Raw genomic sequence first — 25,144 nt, 5'->3', positions numbered from 1 at the left:
CGCCGGGACCCAGCAGACTCCTCTCTCCCGCAGCTGTCACTGAATATCGACGTCAGTGACAGCTGCGGGAGAGAGGATTCTGCTGGGTCCCGGCGCCGCGCGGATTGGTAAATTTATGTGCTCTTTGGTTTTTTCTATGGCTGGCTCGCGGCACCCCAGTGACAGCGCCGCGGCACCCCTGGGAGCCGCGGCGCACACTTTGGGAACCGCCGCACTAAGCAATAGCAGCTAGTCAGACGCTGGTTTATCTAACGCGCACTAGACAAGAATTGATTGGATACCGTGATATTTTTTGCTTTGAATCACTATGTGTCTAGGAACCAAACACTTCTTAGAGATTATATTGGAGTAACAAAATATAAGTCAGGGCCACAACAAGGAAAATTCGGATTGTGGAACATAAAGATGTGGGTCCAAGAGCAGGAGTCTCATGGACCCAAGGTCTCTCCGTTACTATATAAACATGTCCTTCATATGAAGCACTGCAGAATATGTTGGTTCTCTGTAAACAAAGCTTAATAGTTTACTGTGGAAACAAAACATTGATCCATATGCACATTTGTTTATTGCATGTATAAAGATCATACCTATTGTTGTCATTTATCATGGCCTTTGACAGATGGTAGGGTCAGCCCTCAACTTGTAAGTACAAGTGTTTCTTGCAGAGCACAACCTAGATCCTGACAGGCACATGATGTGAAGGCAGCATTTTATAAATTCTATCATATAGTGAATCACAAATGACTCATTTTAAACTGAGCTGTAAAGCTAAGGTGCACATCTGCAAGCTGTCTCATGAGGCATTGCTCTGTAATGTGTGTGTGTTTGTGTGTGTGTGTGAAGAATTCTCCTCCTGAGCAATGCTATAAATGTTTGAATTCAAAATTGTAAGCACAGTCTGCTTTTAATAGTGATCGTGGAACCCTTTGCCCTGTGATCTGTTTTTAAATATTGAATTGTATTTTTTTGTAGTGAAATGCTGATTTCATCTCCCTGGTTCAGCTGAATTCCTTGGCTAATATGGACGATTTAGTTGTTCTTGACCTGCTGGACTGCCCTGTGTGCTTAGGAAAACTGGATGCCAGTGCCAAGGTATTGCCATGCCAACATACCTTCTGTCAACCGTGCTTGCAGAGGATACTGAAAGCCAGGAAAGAGCTGAGATGCCCAGAATGCAGGACCCCGGTATATTGCAGCATAGAGGATCTGCCAGCAAACTTACTCTTAGTACGCCTACTGGAAGGCATAAAAAGTAGGCAAGGCCTGGTGAGGAAAAACTCCTTTCAACGAATGGGAGGACTGTTTGCCCAAGACTTTCGGAAGAGTCGAGAACAAAAAGCAAATCATGTATCAAGTTACAGGCTGTTTCCAAAGGCCAGAATGCCTACAGAAGGGGTGAGATACTTTTTAAATAATACTCATTATGCCTGATTGTATTTGTAGAGAGTTGTTCAATGAGTCTGTATTTGGAGGCAGTCATTATGTGAGCTGATCCAGTATCCATGATAATGCATCTCATCAATTCAGTAGGAACCACTGGTATTACTGAGGCACTTCATGAACTATAGTCATGAGGCCTGACTAGTAGGGGTAGGGTGAGTATAGTATAGTTTTGTATTCTCATGAATATGAAAATGGCCACCTCTGTTGTGTATTTGCACTTTAATTGTGAGAAGTTTAATGCAAAGAAAATAATTTGTAGTGCTGCCAGACAAGTGTTTTCATTAAATCTGTATAGGTATGTCAGTTTGTGTTTTGGGTATACCAAGGTACCAGAAATGACTAGACTATACAAAAACAACCATAGATTTCCTGAACACAATATATGTAATGTCTAATACTGAAATCTGCTAATGAATGTTTAGTTTGGCCTAAACATCAGAGCAGTAAGCATATTAAATTGTATTATGTTTTTTACATGTCTATGTTTGGATGGTAAAATCAGTTGACTTTACAGACTATGGGGTTTATTTATCATTGTTGGCTAGTGGGCAGCAGTAAGTATCATTTTCTATCGTTACATGCCGCAGTAATATTTGTTCTCTAAACTTGCTGTAATTTGATCATGATAAAATAATGTAGTCTTTACTGATTTTGTTAGATAGATAGATAGCCTTATCCTATGTAGCGGCACTTACCATAGTCCCAATGGATCTCTAGAAGAATACCGGGCAATTTATCAAGTAACAAAAATCAAATCTTTTCTCACCAAAGTAATGTCATCTCAGGATGGCATTACTTGCCTTTCACATGGAATCTAACTGAAGCCTCTCTGTACTTTACTGTCTTCCAGTGCCGTAACTAGACATTTTAGTGCCCTAGGCAAGACAGGGCACCGGCGTCCCCCATCTAAGTGGGAATGACATGCATGATTATACATATGGTGGTATATAAGTGGGCTGGAATAGGAGATTGTGATTAGGTATGGAGGAGGTAGGTGGAAGGGATGAGCGAGAATGGTAGTGGTATAGAGTTGAGAATTATGCTCTTATTAGAGCAGTTTGTTGTGGAGATTACCTTTTCTCTCTAGCAGGGCATACTTGTCTAATTTAGAAAAAAATTTTCAGGGAGATTATAAAAATATCACCTTGGCTGTAGATGGGGGCATGCCCTGCTTCGTCCATTGGGTGTATCTAGTTCCATACCTGGGCGTATCTAATGCCCATGTTTGTTTCTAACACCACCAGTTGCAACTTATACTACGGTGCGCAGCATGCTGACAGAGGGGGTTTGTGTAGAAGGGCTGAAGGGAAGATAGCAAGTTTGCATTCAGTTGGTAACATCATGTCATGACATATGCACATGAGCATGTGCAAGCTGGTAGTTCAGAGGCACAGTGGGGATCCAATATTCTGGGAGGTAAGGCGACTATGTGTTTTACATAATACATCAGAGCGACCTACAGGGAATATTGTGTCAACACTGCAACACCTCCAAGCCTTAGTAATAAAGCCCCAACAAGGCAATGCTTAATTTTATTCCCCAGTAGTCATTAAAGACTTGACAAGAAAGAGACCATGAGTTAGTAGTGACAGTACATGCTACAAGCGGGGAGACGCCAACTCTGTCTGTATAACATGTGGGGAGATAACGCAAACTGTGTATTATGTGCATGATGGCACTTACAATTAGCAAAGTGTAATGTGTGGATGAGAGGATGCTGATAAAGGCGGCAGGGGGGACAAACATCCCTTTATCCCCTAACGCAGCACCAACAACATGTGTAAAATGATGCAGCAAATAAAATAATATCTAAACTACATGTATGCCATAAGGTTCAGCAAAACAGAAGAATGAGAGGACAAATGCTGTCTGTATTTGTACTTATATGTACCTTACCTTATACTTACACTTATATTAAATGCCTAAGTCACTATTTTTTAGATAGGTTGTAACAGTATACCTACAACAGGCTTGTAGAATATAGAAGGGCTAATTAAACTATTCTCCCTTGTAAAACACACATAAGAATACAATTTACATTATAAATTTTCCTCTCAGTCTTATTGATGCATACAATATAATTTACCTACCAAAATCTTCAATTTGCATATTTGAAACAGGGCGTGGCCTGCTTTCCAACAGCTGCCGGGTGTTGAAAAGCGGAGCAAGACAGGGAACAAGGAGCGCAGGACTTTGGCGCACAAACAAACTTGAATGGAGAGACGAGAAAGGCTTCAGTGCTGACCAATCAGAGCATGCCTATCACACAGCGATCACGTCAGTGATGTAGCTTAGAGTAATGCTCTTTACTTAGTCTTCGGGGTCAGAAAGTTGTAATCGGGAGTTTACAACTCATTCCCAGCATCAGAAGCAGTGGAACACATGTGCATTCCACCGAAAGCAGGAAGTTCAGCATTTGGAATGCAAACTTGAATTCCAAATGCCGAACATCCTGCTTTCGGTGGAATGCATATTCGCTCCACTGCTTCTGATGTCGGGAATGAGTTGTTGCTTGTCGGGAAGCTGGCGATATCGGTCAGGAGGGGTTGACGTAGTGCGCTGTGTGGTGTGATTGAGCCTGGGCACAGAGGCAGGTATTGGTCGGGTGTGCCCCCTTGGGCTTGTGCCCTGGGTGATGGCAACGCCCGTACCTGCCTAATTACGACTCTGCTGTCTCCCTCACCAGGTCATATCGTTATGTGCATGTACCCATGTTAGCATTGCATGTGCATACGACTTCTTCCTTCCGCAGACAGCGTTAGATTGCCAGTGAACAAGGAAAAATCATTGTGGAGGAGAGAGGTCCTCACCGGGGCTTACAGTGCAGTCCTGGCATGGTAAATAGCAGTGGTACGACATTTTGTGTTACTGTAATATGCTGCGACACAATGATAAATAACCCCTAAAATTTCTATCTTACACACTAATATTAACTTTCCAGTAAGTTTTTAACATTTCGAGTGGTGAAAAGGGGAACTCTGTAGGAAAAAACATATTTGTTCACATTTGGAAATATGTTCACACACCATAACAGTCTTAACAGTTAATAACATCACAAAGTAGATATTATTTTATTGGAGTTAATTAATGAGTTTGTTCCACATTCACACCTCCCAACTTATTAACAATAGAATTGGGACACATTGCTCACTGTGACGTGTACAAGAAAGGGGGCATGGCCTTGGCACAGTGAGGGAGTGGCCATGTCTCAATGGAGGCATGGCCTCACAACAGGATCATGTGTAGCGCTTCTGAAGCACTAGGTTACCCCTTATCCCCTCCCCTCAAAACACTTGTTTATTACCATGTGGACCAATGGCAGAGGTGAACAGCACACATAGCAGGGCAGTGGTTGACAGGACATACTCCCAACATTTCAACCATCGAGACAAAAATGACAACTGTCAGGACAGCAGGACAGAACCCTCAAATCAGTACTGTCCTGTCTAAGACAAGATATTTGGAAGGTGTGCATACTGATTGACACATTAGATCAATAAACTGCTGGTGCAGAAAGAGAAATACATTGTAGTTTACAAAATAAAAATACATTTTCTAAGGTGCAATTATGAAGTACATTACTGAGGCACTGCACGGCACAACTTATTTTATATTCCATGGGAGTGATATATACCAGTACTTTTATTATAGAAACCGTGGGCCAGTAGTAAGGGGCTTTTACCAGGGGCACATAATTTAGTGGAGGCCGGCCTAGTACTCATACAAAACTGGAGCAGAGGTAGAGAAATTGGTCTGGTTGCTGGGAGGTGAGAACATCTCTGCCGTCTGGACAAGTTTCTCACTTCACCTCATGGTAGAAACAACCCACTTTTTTCCATTACAAATGTGAGCTAAAGTGCTTGAAATATAACTTGAAAAAGATCTGTATCAGATCATACAGGCATTTAGTTGAATTATTAGTTTCAGTGATATTGTATTGTGACAGGTAATGAAGTCAGGCAGGTAGCAGATATGCCCTCGCTATGGAATATCAGTCTGAATTCTAAAACCAGTAAAATTATTCATATGTGTGATTTCCTTCGTGAAGATCTTACTAGTGCTTTTAAGCATAAAATTAATTTCATTGAATGACTAGTTTTAAAATACAGCTTTTCAGTGTAATGTCTGCTGCTCAATTTCTAGTCTGAAAGAAATCTTCGGCAGCATATTTAATACATCTAAAATTGTCCTCTCTCGAAGGAGCAATAATACTGATACATTTTTAGCTGATCACTTCTCTGGAGAGATCTTTGCAAAAACTGAAACGCTTATCTAGCAATAAATTAACATGAAGTATTGTGACTTGCATAGTGAAAATAAATTACATTTGGGTGGATTTGGGTGTGTTTTTTTTATTTTACTTTTTAGTCAAGTAAATGTTAATATGATCAGACCATATCTGTCAAAGCTTTCCTTGACTGTTACCAAAATATCTATAATCTGTGTATATACATTACACATGTAGTGAGGAATATTTATGAAAACTGGTGTAAAGTAAAAAGGTTGTGTTGTCCAAAGCAAGCAATGAAACATCTGCTTGAATTATGTAAGTTGCACCTACCCATCAAAGTGTACTGGGCAACATCATGGGCATTTCGCTGGCAATAGGTCTTCACCATATGCATCAAGGGGTCACCGTTTTCAATAGCTATTGGTAGCGATAACCCCCACCAGCAGTTTATATATGCCCCGTCTCACCAATGATAGCTGCCCATGCAAAGCATGGAGAAGGATATTTACAAGTACCGTAATGTAAAGTACCGTAAAGTATGTAATCTTTATCCTTATTATATCCTTTGAATAAATCATTTTTAATTCTAAGTTTACTCTATATCACAGCATACATATACCTCATCAATATAAGACACTGGAAAGGATACTGCGGAGAGCAATCATGAGATATAATGAGTGCCTTTGACAGCTATAAAGTAAATATATTTTTATGCTTTGCTGTATATAATAAAAGGAGAAAAACACTATTGTTAATATAAGGACTAGTGATGTTTCTGCATGAAGGCTTTGACTAGGTTTATTAACGCAGGTGAATGCAATATCATCATCATCATCATTATCTATTTATATAGCGCCACTAATTCTGCAGCACTGTACAGAGAGCACAATGTGCAAGAACATTGTAATGCTTCTTTATACTTCCATTATTATGAGCTGTCTGTATCATTATAGCTATTATTTCACTGTGCGGGAATCCCCCTATGCAACAAAGGTCCTCTCTGTGTTACAGGACATCTGTGACACAAATCACTGTGATGAGGTTGTGGGCTTTTTAAAGTGTATCTGGGGTCATAGTTGGTGAAATTAACAGCTAGTATAAAAAGAGATTTTATTTATTTTTTAATATAGGTTTACCCTGAAAGCTATGAAGATGGTGGGCCCGAGTCATAAATGGAGAGCAAGGCAAAAAAGGAGCAGATTTGCTCCTGGACAAACAATGTTACAATGCAAGGGGTGCAAATTAGTTTATTAGTTTACATGTAAGTAAAATACTCGCTGCTTTTTTATCTAGCACACAATAATTGATAGCTTTATTTTCACACTGAAATTTAATCTTGATCTAGAACATGCCCTACCCTAACTATAAATCTGTCCCCGCATTTTAAATTAACCTCCCCATCCAATGCAACATGGTTTTGCCAAGTTACACTTTTTTGTGCTTTCTATTCTTAATGATTTAGGCCCGCTGTCTCCAATCCTTCCAAGTAGTGGACCCACATTTCGAATTTTGCACACTTTACACATCACTTCATCGACAACTGGTATCTGATTTTACAAATCAGATACAAGTGACAAATCGCTGAGGTCTTAAATTAGACTACACAGACTCATTTTTTCTCCCAGAACCTGTATTATCAAAATATCAGTTTGTAGTACTTTATTGTTACTACATGCAACATAGTAGCATAGTTGTTGAGGTTGAAAAAGACTCTAGTCCATCAAGTTAAACCCATCTGGATCTCCTGCGATCCCTCTCTTATATTTAAAATTGATCCAGATAAAGCAACTGCAAATCTGTTTCAATCAGGATAAATCCCTCCTGACCCAATATTTCAGTCCTGTTTCTCCCTGGATCCACTACTGGCCTTCATTTTACTTAACAGTCGTAACCCTGGAAACCATTTTCTACAAAAAATTTGTCTAACTCTGTCTTAAACATATCCATTGAATCTGCCATTACAACCTTTCCTGGCAGTGAATTCCATATTCATTGCCAGGGAAATTATATTGTCATTGTTTATTTATAAAGCACCACTAAAATCTTTAGTGCCATACAGTGAGGAAGTAGACTATATAACAAAGACATAGCAGCAGGCAATCAGCTCTCTAACAAAACTGAGTGAAGATATTGGCAGCAAAACACAACGCATCCTATCGTTGGCAGTAGTTGACCTTTTGATGTATAGGGCTTTTCGCCCTATGACACATATGCCCCATCTAACTAAGGTTGTGTTTTTGCACACGATCTTCAAGAAATTTTTAATTCAAGGCATAAAAATAGATTTTATGTTTGTATTTAGGAATTATATAATTTACAAACTAATTTCTTGTCATCAAAAATACTTTAGTCTGTTTCCAGGACTTGATGATAATTTCACGGGCGTTACATGAAATCACTGGATCCCCACATCAAACTTAAGTGGTGGCGATGCGTGCACATCGTATATGGAGACTCACCATCATCATCAGCTATTTATAGCTGTTTTCTGAGCATTTGAGAGAGCCAACGCATGAAGTCTTATTTGGGCTTTCGGTTCCAAATGGGTAATCAGTATCCCCAGACCCCATAGAAGCCTCATAGGGTGCTCCGGAAATAGTTACCCCACTGGATACTTGACAGAGCAAGCGTAATATATCTTTATCCTATGTATATAGAGTACTATGAACTATAGCACAGTATATATAGTGAATATTATCTATATGTCTTGCTTGAACGAAAAAAAAAAGTTCTAATGCAGTACTGAAATGGCACTCATACAGTTTTCTTTACGTTTTAAGGATAATGTAATTTTTAGATACTCTGTAACAGTTAAAATTTTAATTAGGTAATAAATATTTTTAAGAAATTAATCCCTTTATCTATCTAGGATTTTCTATGAACCCAAGTAGCAGTTTTCTGGCTGTGTATCCTTTCAGCTTGTAGTCTTAGTGGGGGGAGAGCTTCTGCAGTTCTGTTTTCAATGATTATGGCAGTAAAGTACATCTCCCATCATCATCATCATCATCATCATCTATTTATTTATTTATATAGCGCCACTAATTTCGTAGCGCTGTACAGAGAACTCATTCACATCAATCCCTGCCCCCATTGGAGCTTACAGTCTAAATCCCCTAACATACACACAGATCGAGAGAGACTAAGGGCAATTTAATAGGAGTTAATTATCCTACCAGTATGTTCTTGGGAGGAAACCGGAGCACCCGGAGGAAACCCACGCAAACACGGGGAGAACATACAAACTCCACACAGATAAGGCCATAGTTGGGATCCAACTCATAACCCCAGTGCTGTGAGGCAGAAGTGCTAACCACTAAGCCACCATGCTGCCCACTCCATTGTAACATTTACACGTTATACAAGTGCAGAACGATGTGTGTCATTCTTGTGACATGATCATTAAATTGCCCGAAAAGAGGTTGGAGCAGCTAACTTTTAAATCCTGTATTTTAGCTAAGAGGTATAGCATTGTATTGGTAGATATGTATATTTAGAAACAAAATAGTTTAAAAGTGTAAATTCCCTTTTACATTATTTGCCTGTTTATAAGGGGTGGGGGATCGGAGGGTCAAATCACCTCTTCCCTCCCCTTCCATCCTTGTACTACCCTTTGCTTGATGATTGCTCCAGCTCCACTGACTTAAGGATGGCCTCTAAATTAAACTTGCAGAAATTAGAATACAGATTTGGTATATCCTATTAGAACAATTATATTTATTTAATTACTTTACTGCAAATATGCCAACATATCATATATAAAATAATTTCATTTTTATACTGTGATACTGTGATTTAAAACTGAGCTAGGATCCTCCCACCTCTATATCTAACTGTACATCTTAAACTTGCCCCCTACTACAGCGCAACAAGATTTTTTCCATGGTTCAGATTTGTTCCTTCTACCTGGATTTACTCCTGACTCTAAACAAGCATACGTATCAATGATATGATGTGCTGGTTCAATTTTCTATTTTATTTTAATAATAATCTTGTATGACCTGGATTAGGGCTATAAAGTACTAGGTGGGAAAATTGTGACCAGATCACTAATAATAATGTTAGCACAAGGCTGGAAGTGTGATTTTTATCTCTAGAGTGCTTAATTACCACACACATTACATAAGTATGCTTGTCACATATAGTCAATCAACCACATAAAAGAAGAGCACTGGTCTAGTAAGAAGCTTTTTATCTCCGAATAGATGACACTGACATTGACTGACTGGATAAAACCCTATAACAACCTGTAATCTATAATGGAGAGGCAGAAATACATTTGACATACACAAATACAGACCTTCCAGAATGACCTATTTCACCCAGTGTTCTTCTTTCATTACTTCTGATTTACAAAAATTCATCCAGCCCAGGTTACTTCAGTAGGGAAATGCATATGAATAATGGGAGCAAAGCATAGTGTACAGGGAAAATGGTTCATGTTATGAAATGAGAAATGAAAAATAATTGACTAAAACAGAAAGACAATCTCTTATTTTAAGAATCCCATCCTGTTTTATTTAATCTATATTACCTTTGTCTCATGTACTTAGCATTTTCTGGGTCCTTTAAATAATTGGAATACAGCTAAAAATAAGATACTGGTTGTTTTTATGTATACCAAATATCAGTTTGGAATAAATTTGCATATACGGAATCAAATATTAATGAATTAAATGAATCATATTGTAGAATTAGTGATTGTCATTAAATAATCTAATGAACTGAATTCATGTTAATCGTAATGCAACGAGTCATTCATATACAGAGCAATGACATTTAACTCCTCGCTGACCTGGAGCTTTACTGATCAAATCTTGTATCCAGAGAGAGAATAACTCTTTAGTCATCAAAGAACCATAGGTAGCAAGTAGTGATCTAACACATTTTAAATGTTTTTAATAAAAAATGGTGAAGTGGTTAGCACTTCTGCCTCACAGCACTGGGGTCATGAGTTCAATTCCCGACCATGGCCTTATCTCTGTGGAGTTTGTATGTTCTCCCCGTGTTTGCGTGGGTTTCCTCCAGGTGCTCTGGTTTCCTCCCACACTCCAAAAACATACTAGTAGGTTAACTGGCTGCTATCAAAGTTGACCGTAAGGACTCTCTCTCTGTCTGTGTGTGTATGTTAGGGAATTTAGACTGTAAGCTCCAATGGGGCAGGGACTGATGTGAATGAGTTCTCTGTACAGCGCTGCGGAATCAGTGGCACTATGGTGGACTATTTTAGCAATTTATTTTGCTATATTTTGTAAAAAAATTATGACATGTTGTTTACTTGTGAATATTTTACTAAAGATTATGAAAAGTACAATATGTGAATATACGTTGACCCTTTTCTTGTTTTGCTTTTAAAAACTTTTATAAAACAGTGTATGTCTTTAGTTATTGGCGACCCTAGTTTTTGGTTTGTTTTTCCATTTCCTTTTTCTTTTATTAAATGGAATATAGTACTATGTCCTGTTGAAACTTACTTGCAGAATTTTTGATAGATCATAAATTTGCTGTTAGATTAAATCCACATGAGCCCTGAGCCTTATTCAAGTTATAGTCCCAACTCTACTCTGCACCTCTTGAATTTATATATGAAGCTACTGGCTCGACTGTATACAACAAGTCTCGTGCTCCAAGTATTTGCAATAAACTGCAAGCACATCCCTTCAAGTTCTTTGAAACATACAAGCCCCTCACCTAAAATGACACAGCCTTGGCCTGCTTAGAGCCATGGCGACTGGGCTGCCACTCAGAATTCTGGCTTAATTTGATTTAGAATTTCTATACTTATGTCTAGGGATTATGTCGAGGGTGCATAGAGGGAATTTCACCTTATCATAATAAACTACATAAAATACTATAGTTTTAGTTTTTGGGTGGAATTCTTCAATAAACAGTTTGCATACTTATTGCAACTGAAATGCACCTCATTGGTTAAGTACAAATGAAATATAGATAAATGATAATAAATTAATAAAAATGCAATGAGATTTAAAAAAAAAGATGCAGCTTATCAATTGTAAATAGTTAAAACACTGAGATAAATCGGAGCAGAAAATAAAGAGATTGCTATCCTGGTGCTTGGTGAACAGAAATGCGTGAAAAATATGTCTTATATATGTTATATGTTTTTTTGTTCTTAATAGCTTGAAAGGCATTTGACCGTTTATGCTATACTCTTATAAACAGGCAGGTTTCTAATTAAGAAGGTAATTCTCCATGCTTCAAATGCATGAGCAGCAAAAAGAAAAATACTGCCATTCGAAGGTTTATTTATAACAGAACATTTTTTTTTTTTCTCTCCATATATTGCATTCCACTTACGTAGCAATCTAGCACTAAAATAGCTTTGCATAAGAGAGATGCAACAAGTAATAGTCCCTAAGTAACCACATATTCAAGTGTCCTTGTCAGATGTTTTAAGTGGAAGACCTATGAGAAAAGCTGATGATCCTATGCACATTACGCTTCCTATTGTAAACCAATAAAAGACATGCGGGATAGCTAATTAAAAGTACATCGCATGTATGCCATGTCATTTTAAAACTTGAAGCACCTTTTCTCTCCTTAGACTAAGAAGCTGACCTATAGTTTTTGATACATATCCAGCAAAATTATTATTGCATTTATTCCACTTACCAATATTTTGTGGGACTTTGAACTCTAAGGAAGTAAGCATTTAATATAAAATGTGTCAAAGCAAACACAAAAGAGAGCGCAGAGTAAGTGCATATACAGTTTGTACAGCGCAAGTGTGTAATTGTGTAAAAAATCTTGGCTGATTTTTTATATATCTTTTTATATCTGCTGTAAAAATGAGGCCTGTTTAAAATTGGAAGTAGAGTAGGGTATTGTGCCAAACTCAGATACAATAATATAATAATAGGCTACCAGTAAATAAATACAGTAAGAGACAAATATTCTTCTCTATTCTCTGGAGCATCACTCTTAGTCATCTCTACCACCGAAATATTCATACTCTATTATTAAAGCATTTAATGGTTCATTCATGTGATCTACTAGCTCTGAAAAGGCTTAAGCTGAGATTGTGTAGATCCCATCAATGAGTCATGTGACATTTTAACAAGTCAGTCTAAAAGGATTTGACCTGTAACCTCCATGAGCAGAAGGTGGAGGTTCTGGCAGCAGCTTCTGCAACAATAAAAGTGTAATATTTTAAGTGGAAAGCTGCATCAATGCCAGCATGTAGGCATAGGGGAAATCTGTTCCTGAATTACAGATATATATATATATAATGTATTAGCCCCAGTTACTGTACCTGTTGAGCAGAGTTGTGTGATTATTTTCCTCTATGAGAAGGCAATGTTTGAGGTTGTGTTTGCTTTCCAGAGATGGAAAGTTTTAATTTCATGCAATAAGACGTCTCCAAATTCTCCATATATTTATCATTGTATTTTTCTATACGTTATTTATCTTTTCATAAAACTCTACTACTGTATACTATTTTCTGTCCTTCATCTCTTCTATAAATGCTTCAATTGTTTTATTTAGTATAGATGGTTATAAATACCAGAAAACAGGTCATAGATGTATATTTCCTCTAGTGAGCCAATTAAAAGCTGAGGGCAGGCTTGTTCCAATTTTCTGGAATGGATTGTTTGCCTACAACTCCTTGGATCTTGTGAAAAAACAGGTCTGATGTGTGGATGGTTGGTAGATTAACAAGTTTGACGTATGAACTTGATTCAATTAGGAGGTACATTCGATAATTCAATCCTCCTATATGAGTGACATGAGCCATATACCGTACTATTGGGCATCCTTCTCCTTATACTGTCTAACTTTCATCATGTGGCTTAATGCTTGCTTCCATTCCCCTCCACCAAGACACTGCTCCTGTCACATGCATCCCTGTCATCAGTCACCTCCCACTGAGCCACAACCCTATTACTGGCAGCCTAGACTGGTAGGAGTATAATTGGGGTGGTGGATCTGGGGTAATAATATTTATTTAGTAAAAATTAATTTTGTCCTTGGTGCAGCATGCCCAGGCTGTCATTCATTTTTTGGAAATTCTGGTGCTTGTAGTACTATAAGCACCAGCATGCTGGCACTTGGGGACCAGCAGTGCACCAAGAAAAAATGTACGTAAGACACACACAACACTGTTAAAATTACTTGAATTGAAATTAAAACATCCCTACACTACCCTCATTATCCCTCTTTATTGCTCACCTACTTCGCTTGTCTTCATCTGTCGTATATCCATGGATCTTTGCCTTTGCAAAAAAAAATAAACCCTCAGAAACATCGCACAACCAGCTGCCGTGGCAAATGATCTGTTAGCGTCAGTACAGTCCTATTTATAACATTGGGATTTCTCACAGTTTGAGTTCAGGGCCATGGGAAATCCTCATGTTATAAATAAGCCTGTACTGATGCTAACAGATCATTTGCAGCGGAATCCACACTGCGGGTTTCCCTGCTATAGTGCCACCATCCCTGGCTGGCAAAGCCTAGTGCTGATAATAGTAAAATTGTGGGGACCCCATGACTTTTGTCACCCCAATTTTGCTACTACCAGCCTAGGCTGCCAACACTAGGGTTACTTAAGCTTTTTGGGAGCGGGGAATGCCGTTTTCTTTTAACTAAAAATGTTTATTCTTGACTTTTTACATACAGCAAGGTCTGTTGTACCAGCAGAAAGGACACGCAACATATATATCTCCTAAAGACCTTAATTGAGGCTTCGGCCAACTCACTCAGCATAGCATGTAAAGAGCATGAACACGCCTTTACATGCTAGGCTTGCCCACTACTTCCTCTGTTCCGCCACTCTAAGCATAGAGAGGTGTATGGGGGAGATCCGTGTCAGTCTGAGTGCAGATCCTTAGCTACTGCGCATGCAAAGTAGCTAAAAACGCTTTTTCCAGTTAGGCGTTGGACTTGCATCTGACTCTACATCAGGGCCTTAGATGATTTGTTTATGTTGTGTATGTTCTAAAGATCTACATTTGCTAATAAACAGGAGCACACACGGATGAGCAGGCAATAAAGATTGAATACAATAATTGGGAATTGTCTCAGTGTGTTTCTACTGTTTGTATGAGCTGGACATGGCTATTTGTACACATCAGTATGAAGCAGGGCTGCAAGAGAAATGTTGGGAGCCAGTAAAGCAACTCCTCTTGAGGCCTCTTCCACAGCCACAGAAGGGGGCGGGGCCACACCAATACTCCCATTACACAGGAAGACCAGTGCCTCCAAGAAGGCCTGGGCCCTGGTACTTTATATTTGCCACCTCACCCCTCTCGGCACCCCTGTATGTAAGGGAAAAATATCTGTGTTGCCCAGCAAGGGCAAATGAAGAGAAGGTGCATTACAGAAGGAGATAATCCAATTATAAGATTTCTGTAATGACTGTTTGAGAAGCTGACTATTGTTGCATTGTCTTCCGTATATTGGAAAGACTTCTGTTCAGTGTAAGACTTCTGTTCATGTAAGACTTTCTTTTTATGTAACTTGTAATAAAACATAAAAGTGGGTTAAAACACCCTGAAAAGGATATTTGGAGCTTGTCATCCTTACTACTAAGACAGTGGCATCAATCCCAAAGATCTATTTCATTTATAGTATGTTGTGTTGCCATATGACACAGTATGAGGAATAGGCAAAATGAAGCTGTCTGGCTAATGCTTATCTACAGTATATTTTCAACTGATAGCGGAGTCCTTTGCTTATTTACTGAGCATCATGGGTTTTTTGAAAAGTTGCCAATGTCTATTTAGAATTATTTTATATTTAGCTGAAAATGCCAGCTCAGTCATACTAGCAATTTGAGTCATGCAGCAAATCAGATACTGTATGTACTGCAGCTAGGTGCTATCAGCAACAGAAACACTTCACTTTGTCTCTAGCCAGCAGCCGTTAAATATACATGACACCATTATACATTTATATGTGCATTTTAAACAATTCATATGTTGATGCTTTTTATGTAAAATAGAAAAAGAACTAAGAGAAAAAACCTATATGAACTTTTACTGAGGAACTGTGCAAAAATAATTGATCACCTTCGATAGGCAACTTTGGAAAGCTAGATCGGTACTGCGGGATGTTTTATCTTCCTATTTAATTATACATCAGATGTCTAACCTAAAAACTTTTCAGTGACACTCCTGGACAAATTTCTAAATTATATATCCACCCAAACTATTAACCATCACCCTCACTTATTTGGTAAAAACACAAGTGTAATTATAAACATGACTCACTGCAGTATTAAACCAGAGTGAAACCTATACAGTTATCATGAATTGAATGCTTTCTATTGATGTATTTATACATTTTGGAGTTTAGATTTTTTTTTGTGTGTAATTATAATACTTAGGGATTTTTATTACTAGAATTATTATTGTTAAAGAATAAACAACTTTTAGTAACCACAATAACTAAGAGATGAAAGCGAACTGGTGTCTTTAGAACATAAAATAACAATTGTTTAGCCGACTGTTGAAAAACAATGTTGTATTTGCTTTATCATTGCTCTGGTTTAAGAAGGCCCTGTGTGGCTGTCTGGGAGCTCTGGTGAATGTAATAGAAGTGACTGAGATATCAGTCTTTATGTTAACCTGTCGCTAGCATGGAAACATTCCACTTCACTGTTTAAATCCTTGAGCTGACAAAATACCTCCCAACACTGATCCTGATCCAAAACGGGAAAACGTGTGTGAGCGTCCGAAGCAAGAGCGGAACTCGCTCACTGATCAGGGACATATCTCCCAGCTTCCCAGCAGTTGAGACAAAGGTGCCGACTGGTGTGGTGGTGGTGGTACAGTACCCTTTAAAATTGATATATGTTTAATACTGGTTACCACTGGAACAATTTTGTGAAGCACTGAAGATAGATTGGAGGTATGTCAATTGAATGCATCCAGCTACTAGTATATTGGGTAGCCACAGTAATTGAAGAGGCAATTTAGCTTAAAACTGGCTACACAGAATGTAATCTGATTGTCACTTTGTAGTTGACTACCTTACACCTGTCTATTGGACCCATCACAATAAATGCATAATTATTGGGCAGTGTAGTTACAGAACTTAGTACAGTCTGCGGACAGTGGTTGCGAATGTAATTTACTTGGCTTCTAACCAGATACTGGTTAGAAGCCAAGAATGAATATCACCAGTATGAGTGCATCATTCATTCTTAATGCAATACCATTAAGAATGAATAGTGACAAAGAGGGCCTATGATTAAACCAATAGAATGCATACCTCCCAACAATCCAGATTTATAGTTCAAGTACTCAGCAGATAATAATGGCATTACAGAATGGGCAGAGAGAACTATTTTTCATGTAACATAGTAACATAGTTGATGAGGTTGAAAAAAGACACCAGTCCATCAAGTTCAACCTATTTTGGATCTCCTGCGATCCTGCACTTATATTTGAAATGAATCCAGAGTAGGCAACCGCCCATCTGTTTCAATTTTGAAAATCCCCCCAGTATGTATTTTTAGAACTGCTGTTTGTCATAGAAAGAACAGTAGTGGCAGTTTCTGTGTGTTAGGCTCAGGTGTTGTTCCTGAAGATTGAAGCATACTATACAGCTAGATTTAAACAACAACCGGTTTAGTTGTTACATTATGTTGCAATGGTTGATAGTGTAATTACACTGAATGGTAAAGTAGCAAATTGAATTTTACAACATATGGGGTGGAATTCAATTCCCCTCGAAGTACCGCCGGATGAAAACTATTACCATTATTACGGTAGTTTTAACCCGGCATTAGAACTACCGTAATAACGGGATTAACGCGCACTATTACCGTAATAACGGTAATAATGCGTAGGCCGCGTTACTTTTAACAGTAAGGCGGCCAATTGAATATGCCCCATGGAGTTTAGATGGTGTTTTAAGCTTACGAATATGCAACACCCACATGACAAAGAATTTTCAATATCCCCTGTTGCACAACATGTTTTTTGAACAATGATACTGAATCAGACCATGTTAATTAACGGTGTAGCCAGGCTGACTTTAAATGACTTTCTGGAGAACAGAAATAGTTGCCATTTCAGCATGACTTGAATGAAAATCTTCAATTAAACAATTATCACAAGATGTGGGTGTGAGCCTAAGAAATCACCTTGTCCTGATTATATGTGATTGGATTCATGCAAGTACTCGCACAAAGTAGGTTCTGGGAGATTTGCCAGTGGATATCTTCAAACAATGACAGTAGTGTTAGGGAGCGAGTTATTAGGAGGAAGTTGGTCTGGGACATGAAAACTCCATGTACAAATATGTATTTATGTTTTGTTCTTATTTTAGGAATAGGACTGTTTCATGGAATGCAAAACAATGTTCCAATGACAGCAACATAATCAGCATTGATTTCAGATAGGTTAAAGCAGCAATCTCACATAGATAATTTTTATTATTATTTAAATAACAAATAAAGTACCCTTTAAAGTAATTTTTCTAAGCTATCCTTCAACAAATTATTATCTCCTTTTCAAAAGCTGTCTGATTGACATATGTCATGAACACGCTCCCAGCTGCCATGACTTTGAGGTGTTCGCTGTATGAGGTCACACACGTTTTCAGCCCGCAGTCTCTCACTACCTATCACACAGGTTATAGACCTACGGAATCGCCCCAAACACAGCGCTCTCACATCCCCAGACACTTCAGGTTCTGCCACCACCTATTGGATACGGGCAATAGGACCCCAATATACTGTTCCACACTGGCACGCAGGTTTCTAGCTATCCACAAACTAGCAATACCCACACCAGCACGCACAGGGTTAACTCTTCACACCTCCAGACTGTTACACAAATGTAAATGCAAGCACACACAGCTTGTTAATCAAATGTGTCAACAAAACACACACTGGCATTCCAAGGGTTAACCTGGTCGAGCAATCTCTTCTTCTAATAGGCTAATGGATTTGATAGAATATCAAGGACGCAACTTATTAAATTATAGATTTAATATACAAAAATACAGGGCATTCATATATAAAGAAAAATAATGAATAAACAATTATTTGACTGACATAACAAGCAAACACAGTTTAAAATAAAAAGGGTTAACAGTACAAAGCATAACTCACTTATAATCTGTATGCCTGGGGCAAGCCGAGAAGTCCTTCAATTAGATTGATTTCCCAAGAAGCTGACAGTTTGTTCCTTTCGAACACAGATTTTTAAGCAACATGAAATGAGATGGTCTTCACAGGGGCAGCGTTTAATGCTAATCGGGGGTTGTGGCCTGAGACACTTGTTCAATCCACATTTACATGTTGCCTGATTTACTAACCAATTCTAGTATGTGATATATTTTTTCTGGAGAACGTTACATCGATCCAATTTTATCATTAATAAATCCCCTATGACTTTGTCCATCTTTTGATATCAAACACACCTAAGTACAGTGCATTCGCAGAGCTTACACTACTTTTCTTCATTTCTCTGTGGGGCAGAATTCTTAATTTAACATATGAGCTGCCCTTCATCATGCTATTATGGAATATGTGGTTGATCACTACTTTTATTGATTTTAAGTGGCATATTTTAAAACTGAATTATTTTTGTCTATACAGTATTACATATAGGCTATGTCAGCACATGGCCTCTTTGAGCCAGACCACATGCTGAGCGGTACCTAAAAGTCTATTCAAGTGTCACAAATAGTCTACAAGTTAGCTGCGAGACACAAACACAGTCATGGTCAGTCTGCAACACAGACACTGGCAAACTCACAGGGAGAAGCAAGCTGTCTCACTGCATACAGAGCTCAGTGCTCAATACATCATGTGCCATGTGACTGTGGTTGCCATGGTAGTCCAGAATCATAAATTGTCAAGAGCAGTCTGAAGAAAAGAAAATAAACAAGGGAAAATACCAACATTCTATTTATAGTCTGCCACAGTGATTTAAGTTAAAAAAAAACACAACTGATTTTTTTCATGGGGCTACTGCCTCAATAAGGAAAAGGAAAATTATATTGTTCCCACAGAGCCCTGATGATCACATATTTCAATGTAAATGTGGCTGACCTATTTTGTGGCAATATATTTTATTGTCTTATGCTGCTCTATGTATTTTGTGTAAACCATCTATCTAGAAGTATGTTGTGCATATAATTATTGTATAACGACATGATACAGTGTAACAACTATAATTATCTAACTGTGGTCCAATTATAACTGTAAGTATTGTCAAGGATGAACCATTGTTTGGTTATCAGACATACTGTAGTTTGCTGCCTTTTTTCAACCAAGTGAATGTGAGATTTGGTAATTCGAGTATTTTTCATAATGCAAGTATATTATTGGGTTGTTATTCATTTTTACTGATCATTGGACTTATCCCAGTACTGTAGCTCTACTTTGCTGTTTTTTTAAGCTGCATTACAGATATTATATAAATAATTAATATTATTATTAATAAATGTATGAATATGGAGCACCCATTATGCTCACTGATATCAAATGACAGTAAGTAGTACATTTGTCCGATTCAAGCTGTGGGCATTGCTTAGGTATGTGTTTTTTAGCCATATGACTTACACCTGCTCTGTAGCTGGTGCAAGTGCAGACTGATAGTGATGACTCATATGTATGTATGCCAGAACATGTGTTTGCATGTAAGAGAAACTATAAAAATGCATTTTATGTATAGTACGCATTAATAACATCCTTGCGTCCACATTGCATTCGAAGATGAATCAGGCCCAATATTCTTCCCAAAAAACTGAGGATTTTACTTAGATGGTCCTATAAGGTAAACTGTCTTTTTGCATTACTTCCATGATCAAACATGCTGTCTACATATAGCTAATTTTCTATTAACCAACTCAAAGATCTTATTCATGCTGGCTGGTGATTGTTTTCTCTGCAGCATCGCACAAGAGCACTACAATTCATCAATAGCTTCCATAGAGGCAAGATACAGTAAGGACCTGTTTGAGCAATTATGTATGGATCCAGACTGGGATGTAGCCGCAGATACAGCTGAAATAATGGTTTTATTTGTAGGTGGTCAGGGGCAGGTGTCAATAGAGAATAAGTATGACAGTGAACATTTGAACTACTTGTAATTAGAGACTTTCCTGTTGTTTTAGTTAGGTTAGGTTTTAGTTAGGTTATTCAAGTTCAAATAATGCTTCAAAACAATTGCATTCATAGCATATAAAATAAAAGGTTCTTATACATGTTAGTAAGATGGTTGTAAATGTCTTTTTTTCCTTTCACTGTTTCGATAGTTTCTGAAATCCCATACCTGCTAAAAGTGTCCCAGGTGTTTTAAAGAGGCCATACCTTCTTCAAAAACGTAAAGGGGAACGTCTGTCAGCACTGCCTTTGGTGTAGAAAGTTATATGTATTGTGCTGCCATATGAAGGGGAGGTAAGCCATATAGAGAAAGGGAGACCCAATGAGAGTGCTTGTTTCCCGTAGTGAAGGGTCCTGGTGAGTTTTTTACAGTATTGTTGTATTTACTTGGCATTCTTTAGGTCAACTAAACCCTCTGACATTTACTTTTGCCATCTGGCGCTGATGGTCTAGCCAGAGATGAGGGAAATTTTCAAAAATCTTCCACAGAATATTCCGCTCATCTCGCATTTGGGAGATATTGGCCATAAGTGTTCCCCTATCATTTTTATTTGACCTGTAATTCAAAGAACAAATAGAAAGCTTAATATTTAACATGTTTAGCCAGGCTTGCACATTTGGAGCAGAACAAAATGTAGTAAAATTAACTTATGACTTGTTCTGACATATAAACTAAAGAGAGAACAGTAAGAGTATTGTCATGAAATAATAATGCAGTGAAATGGGATAAATAAATCAGAGCAATCACGTAGGAGTTTTCATTTAATGATAGGTAGCACATGCCATTCGGGAGTGTACCTTGAATAGTGCATGCGAACTTTGAGCTGGGAAGGGAAAATGTTATATCAGCTGTCACATTATCTTACATATTAATTAACCACAGCATGATATCTGCATACAGAACTAACATGGGTTTGTGTATATAACTTTGAACTCTAAAGAAGTATGGCATCTTTTATCCAAAATGCTTTGGACTATGAGTTTTATGGAGACAGGGTTTTTTTCCCCATAATTTGGAGCAGAACACCTAAAATATACTAAACTACATTAAACAATTACCTTACACTGGGAACTATTTACAAAGGTGCGATGTGCCATAAAACCGGAGAAAACAACTCTTTTCTCCCGTAAATAACCATCTAATCAATCTCCATTTATAAAGGGGTTAACGCAGGAGAAATCAGTGTCTTCTCCCACATTAACCTACTTTCCTTGGTTACTGCAGTCCCCATAGATCTCTATGGAGACCGCTATGTTAACAATTTACAAAGCCCCGAAAAGCATTGCTTTTCACTGCAAACTAATGCTACCTCAGGATGGCGTTATCTTACTTGTTCCTATGGGGTCCAGTGGAGCCAGAATGGCTTTGCAGTGTCAGATTCATATGCACATGCGCAGACTTTAGCCACGCATGCGCATTTCACTCGTAGCATTTGTCTGCAGCTCTAGGCTGTCGATGAATAGTTAAAAATATTTAGTAGCGGGATCATTGCCGGGGCTACCAAAGCAGCCCCAGCATAGTAAATATCTGCGATACAACATTATGTATTGTAATATTATGCTGCGATACATAACTATTGCATTATAACCTGCTGATTGAAGATATGTCACTTTTGCTGCTAAAAACCCCAAATAAACTTTAAGTCCTAAATGCTTAATCTAAAAATAAGGACAAGACTCAAGAGTTTGTTGCCAAATTAGTAGGTCACAGTTTATTAAAGACTATAAGGAAAATTGTGAGGCTGCACAACCAATAGCAATAGCCAAACAATGTATGGCCATCTGTTACTAACCTTAGGTCCCAGGACCAAAGTCCTTTACATTTGGCCAGTGCTAAATTTGGCTGGAGACCTTTAACGGCCTACAGTCCACCAAGTGACCGAACTACTACCCCCAATCTCTAAAATAATTGCTCAATAAAGTCGATAGAGATGACCCTGATCGGAGGTGATAAAGTCATTGTTAAAGCAAACACCTCCTAATCTTCGCTCCCTTTTTCTGTCACTGCAGCTAGTTCTATTTTGGCAGCGTCTGTAAGAGGCTTCATTAACTTACGCAGTCCCTGCTCTCCGTCTGATGAACCCACACTAGTGCTAGCTAAAGGGGTGCTGTGTCCGTATGAAAGTGCAGAATCAAAAGTCTTATATTTACCGGATGCAGCTGCTGCACCTTCTGCATTTGCTTGCTGCGATGTTAATGGTGTAGGAGCAGAAAGATCCATACTCGCTGTCTGTTCCGTCTTGACCCTGGAAGGAGCTCTCGCTGGACGAAATGCGTAATCTGGGGCACTGAATGCCTGGGGGACTGATAAAGGAAACACATTAGTGGCTGTTTGGTCGGGGTGTCCTGGGCCTGTGGGAGCTTAAAGGGTGACAGAATAGGGTTGAGAACAAAGCCAAGTGCTGGCGGTAGCCTAATGTGAGGGGCAAAGGGGAGGGATGGTGTACTTGGTCAAGTTGGGCTGAAGGGAATTCCCAAGAGCTGGAACCCTGGGAATAACTAGCTGAAGCAGGCATGCGGACACTTAGTTGGGGACCACTAAAGGTGGCCAGGGGGAAAGGCCAAGAGACTGAGGTGTCAGGCTGAGTGTTGAGGGAGAAGGACCCATAAAGTCAATTGTGTCTTGACTGACCAGGTGAAAGGGGGTAGGGGCACTGGGTGGTGGTAACAGCCCTCGAGTTAAAGGCAGGCCTGTTATTCAAGTGTTGGAGTAGCGGGGAGGGTACAGGGAGTCCTGTGAAAATAACATTGGTGATTAAAAGTTGGCGAGGATGGTGGGTGGATGAGAGGGCGTAAGGAGGGGGAGTAAGACATGTCTGACAACCTGCGTGAGGAGAACGGATTAAACAGTGGGTGAGGTGTAGCAGCGCTAATCTGCCCTGGGAAGGGGGTGGACAGTTGGAGCAGTAGTAGGTGAAGTGGAGGGGGGGCAACCCTATATATGTATAACTGCCCCCTGCAGTGCAGTTCAAGAGCAGCTGGATGGGGTTAATAATTGCCCCTTGACTTTCAAAAGTTGCTGGGTTAATCCCCACCACAGAGACGGGCATTTTAGAAGGGATAAGGGATGGAAAGAGGGGAAGTGCCAGGGACACAAGGAAAAAAGAGGGAGATAAAAGGGGAGGAAGGAAAGAATAATGGAAAAGAGTAAGGAAGCAAACAGAATAGTTAGAACATTAGGGGAAGGAGCAGAAAAGGCAAGAGAGAGACAGACAGACAATCTAATATGCAATAAAAATAATGAGAAAAAATACAGTAAGGCTATTAAGAGATACTGAGCCTGATTCTGGATGGTTCTTTCCCAGAAATTTACAGCAGAGAAAGAGGATCCAGCATGCCCTGGGAGGAGCTATATTCTCTTCTTAGGAACACTTCCATTAACATCCTATTGGCTGGGATCTGCAGTTGACTTAATCCTGAATGGGTACGCACCAGATGTTTACCCTATCACCTGAGTTTAAGGTAGTTCAGCTTATGGTTTTGCTTGTCAGCATTTATAGTAAACAGACCCCACTGTGCTTGGAATTACTGTCCTTCACAAATTACTTTGCAGTGCTCTATGGCTACAGAAGGAAGCACTCTGTGAATTTCATCCCTGCAATCTGTGTTTAAGTATGTTCATCCATGCTGCTACTACTGCTCTGATCATTATTCTGTGAATTTCATCCCTGCAATCTGTGTTTAAGTATGTTCATCCATGCTGCTACTACTGCTCTGATCATTATTCTGTGAATTTCATCCCTGCAATCTGTGTTTAAGTATGTTATAGGAAACTGTTATCTGTTTAAACTTAGGTTGGCACAGTCTTTTATTGCTGCCTAATTTATGATAGGTATCTGGCCTCTATCCTTTCCCACAAATGTTTTCTTTTCCTTTGATTAGCTGACCAATTAGCACATCTGTAGTGTATTCCTAAATTAGACTGACTACATCTTAGCTTCATTCTATGGGGAGACGTATGTGGGGTTAGACGTGTGTGATTTCTGCACTAAGTGGGATTTTCTCACAAAGTGGACGAAAATGCACAGTTAGACAACACAGTTGGACAAACATTGTACTACATTTGACTTGCTTTTACTCCCATCAATAAGCAACATCTGCCACAGCCTATTTCAGCACTACTTGTCTATTTATATGGAATACTGCTAAGAGGTAATTCTTAAAATACCCTTGCTTTTTGCTTTTACCCCTTTTATCACAATGTTTCACAAATTGCTTTTCTTAGTCTCATTTCATGGCATGATCTTTAGGACTGTGTCATCTTTCACCCCTCCACCAACACACAAATTTGTTCATATTGCACCTGCATTACTCCACTCACCTCTATTTAACACCCATGAACTGTTGTCCTATTTATTATCTCTAACAAGTACAGCCTCCACCTGTCGCCA

At 38.8% G+C, this 25,144-nt stretch overlaps 1 protein-coding gene across 3 annotated transcripts in view; it reads left to right on the top strand.

Annotated features, from left to right (window-relative positions):
* The window catches only part of SH3RF2 (SH3 domain containing ring finger 2), a 120,887-nt gene that overhangs the window by 9,136 nt on the left and 86,607 nt on the right, over positions 1–25,144 (top strand). For all 3 annotated transcript variants that reach the window (XM_075209678.1, XM_075209677.1, XM_075209676.1), the window contains exon 2: positions 973–1,395. In XM_075209678.1, coding sequence (XP_075065779.1) covers positions 1,021–1,395 — 375 coding nt within the window. In that variant the 5' untranslated portion in view covers positions 973–1,020. The remainder of the gene's footprint in view (positions 1–972; positions 1,396–25,144) is intronic.

Source organism: Mixophyes fleayi, chromosome 4 (assembly GCF_038048845.1).
Source record: "Mixophyes fleayi isolate aMixFle1 chromosome 4, aMixFle1.hap1, whole genome shotgun sequence".
Lineage (NCBI taxonomy): Eukaryota > Metazoa > Chordata > Amphibia > Anura > Limnodynastidae > Mixophyes > Mixophyes fleayi.
The sequence above is the reverse complement of the archived record's forward strand: the minus strand, read 5'-3'. Positions and strand labels throughout refer to the sequence as shown.